At 47.6% G+C, this 4,235-nt stretch overlaps 1 protein-coding gene across 5 annotated transcripts in view; it reads right to left on the bottom strand.

Moving 5' to 3' along the window:
* Positions 1-688: 688 nt before the first annotated feature.
* Positions 689-4,235, bottom strand: part of ADCY4 (adenylate cyclase 4) — a 68,277-nt gene continuing 64,730 nt past the window's right edge. For all 5 annotated transcript variants that reach the window (XM_083410101.1, XM_083410098.1, XM_083410099.1 and 2 more), the window contains exon 26: positions 689-3,045. In XM_083410101.1, coding sequence (XP_083266227.1) covers positions 2,893-3,045 — 153 coding nt within the window. In that variant the 3' untranslated portion in view covers positions 689-2,892. The remainder of the gene's footprint in view (positions 3,046-4,235) is intronic.

The following is a 4,235-nucleotide window of genomic DNA, read 5'->3' as shown; positions in this document are numbered from 1 at the left end:
CATGTTTCTGTGGGCTTTTTGCTATCTGTGTCGTAAAATGTGGAGAGGTGCAAATTCTGACAAATAAGTATTTGTATATCCATATTATTAGTCTGTGAGGAAAGGTGGTGGTCAGTTCACTTAAATGCATGGAATGAACCAATTTCTCATCTATCCCTTATTGAAAGAAAGGTACGTGCAACAAAAACCTGTGCTACATCTAGGACAATTTCACAAAAATGTGATCCCTACATTGAAAACGTGGCAATAGAGTCTTGGGAAAGTCAAGCCCTTTCCAGCCCTCTCAGAGGCAAGGAAGACTCCACCCCAGGGCTGTAACTAGGGGGTGGTGAGGAAGGACCCCACCATGGGCACAGGCAGGGGGGTGCAAAATCGGCTAAGAAATATAATTAAGTATTGGATTTTCTGTGAAAGAATTCATTACAAGGTGAAGTGTGTAAGGAATTGAATGGCTGGAGGGGGGAGTTAAAGGAGAGGCAGAAAGAAGAGCTAATTTGTCTGTGGCTAGCGGGCAGAATCTAGACCGTTCTGCCAGGGACGCAAGATCACCTAGCTACGGCTCTGCTCTACTCCAGCAGACTTTGTTCTATTATTTAGAGTATCTCACCGTACTCTAAGATTCTCCGGCCCTACTGTTTGGGAATTCAATAGTGTGAGGCAGGATCAAAAATTAACACCAGAACAAAAGTTTAGAACTTTGAAAGTGCCAGTGTTTTCTTTTTTCTTTTAAAAGAGCAGAACAAAGCCAACGAAAGAAACACTTGAGAGACACCGTTATTTACAAATAAAATATATACCACGCTGTTTATTTCTGCAAGAATTTAAATAGGTCGGCTCTGATTCCACTTGCACCTCTTCCTCCTTGCAAGCAGAAAGGGAGCAGCTCATCTCTTGAAAAGGCACCTGATGGCCTGACGAGTCATCACTGGATTTTGGAAGTCCAGCCCACAATCGCTTGCAACTTCACAGAGGATTTTCAGCCATGCCTTTGGACTTGCAAGAAATTCTGGTTTTGGTCAGATTCTGGGGAACAGGATTCACACAGTGGGTGTGGGATGTTTCGCAGCTTGAGGAGCACGTTTCTTTGTGGGTAACCATCATTGGAGGGGCAAATACCAGTGGTGGGCAGGGCCAGGAGCAAAAGAGAGTGGAGCAATGGGTGAGACTCTTGCCCTTATACAGCACTCTAAATTCCCTTTATCCCCTAAATCTCTCCTTCCGCTATCCAGGAAGCAAGAGACCTGATCACAGTTCAATGGCATATTCCAGCCAGGCAAAAGCAGTCGAAGGTGTGGCGCAGGACCAGTGAGGGGTGTGGCCTGGACAGAGGGGCGTGGCCCAAGGAAAGTCCCAAGGGCTGGATGGAGAGACCTGAAGGGCAAAATCTGGCCTGTGGACAAGACGTACCCCCACCTGATTCACACATGCTGCTTCCAGTGCAACACTAGAGCAATGTGTGAGATGCGGTGCATACTATAAAGGGTTCCCATTTGGTGGAAAGCATGGTTGAACTAGTAAAGTGACTGGAGAGGAGAGCTGAATTAGGCCCCCTCTGAGCTATTTGGCAACAGCTGTGTCCCAGGTCTCAGGTCTAAGGCCTTAAACTGTGTACTGTATGCTTCCCTCTCCCTTCCCACAAAATCAAAACTGACCATGGGTGAGAATCCATTCCTTGAATGAAAAGGGAGAAGCTGTTCCTCAACATGACGTTGCTTTCAAACCCTTCAGCACCTGCACGTGAAAAGGGGGGTAAAGGCACATGCCACAATCAGGAGAGGAAGAGGGCAGGACAGGGCAGAAGAGAAACTGGCCTAGAAAGAAACTGGGGAAATATTGGTTTCTTGTGTGACAACCTAAAGGAACCAGATGAGTAATGGGGGCAATGCTCAACCAGCCTCGTCCCTTGTCTACAACACAGTAGTGAGACCATACTCCTAGCTGTATCCCCACAGTTTCCCCAAATTACTTCCGTCTCTGTTCGTGTAAGGTATGCCTGTTCGGATATCTGTCAGTCTGTGTCCAGCTTGGCTGAAACAGCCTCTCAGGCCAAATGGGGAGATCTGGTGGGTCTGATTAGGCCCCTAGGATGAAAGCTCCCCACTGTTGATACAGGACATGCCTGTTCAGACATCTCCCAACCCTGCCAAACCCCATGGTTTCAAGAAGCCACACTGTGATTGGCCCCTGCTTAACAGACTGGGTGGGGATTAAGCACCATCATAAAATGACTGGACACCATGTTTTGGGCTTGGGAGCTGAGCTGAGCTTAGTTTAGTTTAGCAGCCTTGCTAAAGGAGGGTTGAAGGTGTTCCTTAGACCACTGGTTTAGATCAAGCAGCTGGGCTGAAGGTTCCTCAAATAAGGTTTGGGAAGCGTCCAACTTGATTGCAGTGTTGCTGTCTTCCTTCTGTGAAGTGGGATAAAGCCCTACTTGGCCATTTGAGGTGCCCTTAAAGAGTTTTAGCTGAGTCAACAGCAAGGTCTGTCTTTGTTGTGACAGCAGGAAAACATGGAGGTGTATTGGTCATTGATTGCAGAGGTAGGGTTTTGGTTTTGTTTGTTTTTCCAAAAGGGGCAAATGTACTTCAGCAACTTTCTCCAGCTCACAGTAGTTTTACATGTGTGGTGCGTCCTTGGGGGTCCTTCCCCAGCCCCCAGGGTTCAATCTTCCTCCGACAGCCAGTCCATTTATGACACACATAGTTTGTGAGAGCCCATGAACCCCAAGCATGGAGCGCAAAGACTTGCGGGAAATCCAGTGCTAGAGAGGTCAGTTAGAGGTAAGCCTCCTGCTGCCCCCAAGTGGCTGGAAGAAGCATCTGCAGCTGTCTGTGGGGAATCCTAGCCCCCCCCCCCAAATCCAGTGCTTGTCACAGTTTCATTCCCAGAAACTCAGCTCAGCATAGGTGCTTGGGGGCCAGGCCGGGTCATGTCTGTACAGACAAAGTATGTTCGAAGTTCACCTTTGCCTTTCACCTTTATAACCCCACGAAGGGAGCAAGTGTAACCCAGTGTCTCCAAGGCCTTGGCTGTTTCTTCTGTGACCTGTGTGGAAAGAAGAGAGGAAGAAACCATTAACGAGAATGGCCTGGTAGGGATACCTACAAAAATCTGGTCAAAACTTGGTTGCTCTTGGTTGGGTTAGGTAAAAATGGTCACAACGAAAATACTCCCCTAATTTTTATTTTGTTCATTGGTAGTCCTTTACTAGTAGATGTCATAATTCCTAACCCATGACAGGTTATTATTCCAGAGTATGTTTAAGATCATATGCTGCTTGAGATGAAATGACACAGGGTTGCCCCCTCACACCTCTTCAGTCAAGGTGCATATACTAAAAGACAAACCTTTCTCCTGCTGCTTGGCTCCCAGTGACTGGTATGCAAAGTCACACTGGTTTTGAATATGGAGGTTTCATTTCATTGGGGTGGGTGGGTACCAGATATTTGCTGGTGGGCCAAATCTTTCTCCCACACAGGTGTGTGTCAGGAAGTGGACATCGGAGTAGGAATGGTGGAGACCGCCTCCCCCTCCCCCTCCTGAACCTTCCAGAGAAGAGGGAGACAGTGTAGATTTACAACAGTGGTTTGAGGTTGGTTCAGACATAGATGAAGAGAGGAATTGGGAGATAATGAGAGAAGAAGGAGAAACAGAACCAGAGCAGCTGGCTGACACATTATCACTGGAGAATATTCCAGACCCCTAGAATCATAGAATCCTAGAGTTGGAAGAGACCACAAGGGCCATCGAGTCCAACCCCCTGCCAAGCAGGAAACACCATCAGAGCACTCCTGACATATGGTTGTCAAGCCTCTGCTTAAAGACCTCCAAAGAAGGAGACTCCACCACACTCCTTGGCAGCAAATTCCTCTTCTCCCAGAACCCAGCGAGTACATTTCCGAGAACAATTCAAAGTGTTGGTGCTGACCTTTAAAGCCCTAAATGGCCTTGGCCCAGTATATCTGAATGAGTGTCTCCACCCCCATCATTCTGCCTGGACACTGAGGTCCAGCGCTGAGGGCCTTCTGGCGGTTCCCTCACTGCAAGTAGTGAGGTTACAGGGAACCAGGCAGAGGGCCTTCTCGGTAGTGGCACCCGCCCTGTGGAACACCCTCCCACCAGATGTTAAGGAAATGAACAACTATCTGACTTTTAGAAGACATCTGAAGGCAGCACTGTTTAGGGAAGTTTTTAATATTTAATGTTTTATCATGTTTTTAATATTCTGTTGGGAG

This window comes from Podarcis tiliguerta (assembly GCF_965153285.1).
Source record: "Podarcis tiliguerta genome assembly, chromosome: 13".
NCBI lineage: Eukaryota > Metazoa > Chordata > Lepidosauria > Squamata > Lacertidae > Podarcis > Podarcis tiliguerta.
Note: the sequence above shows the minus strand (reverse complement) of the source record. Positions and strands in the feature narration are given on the sequence as shown.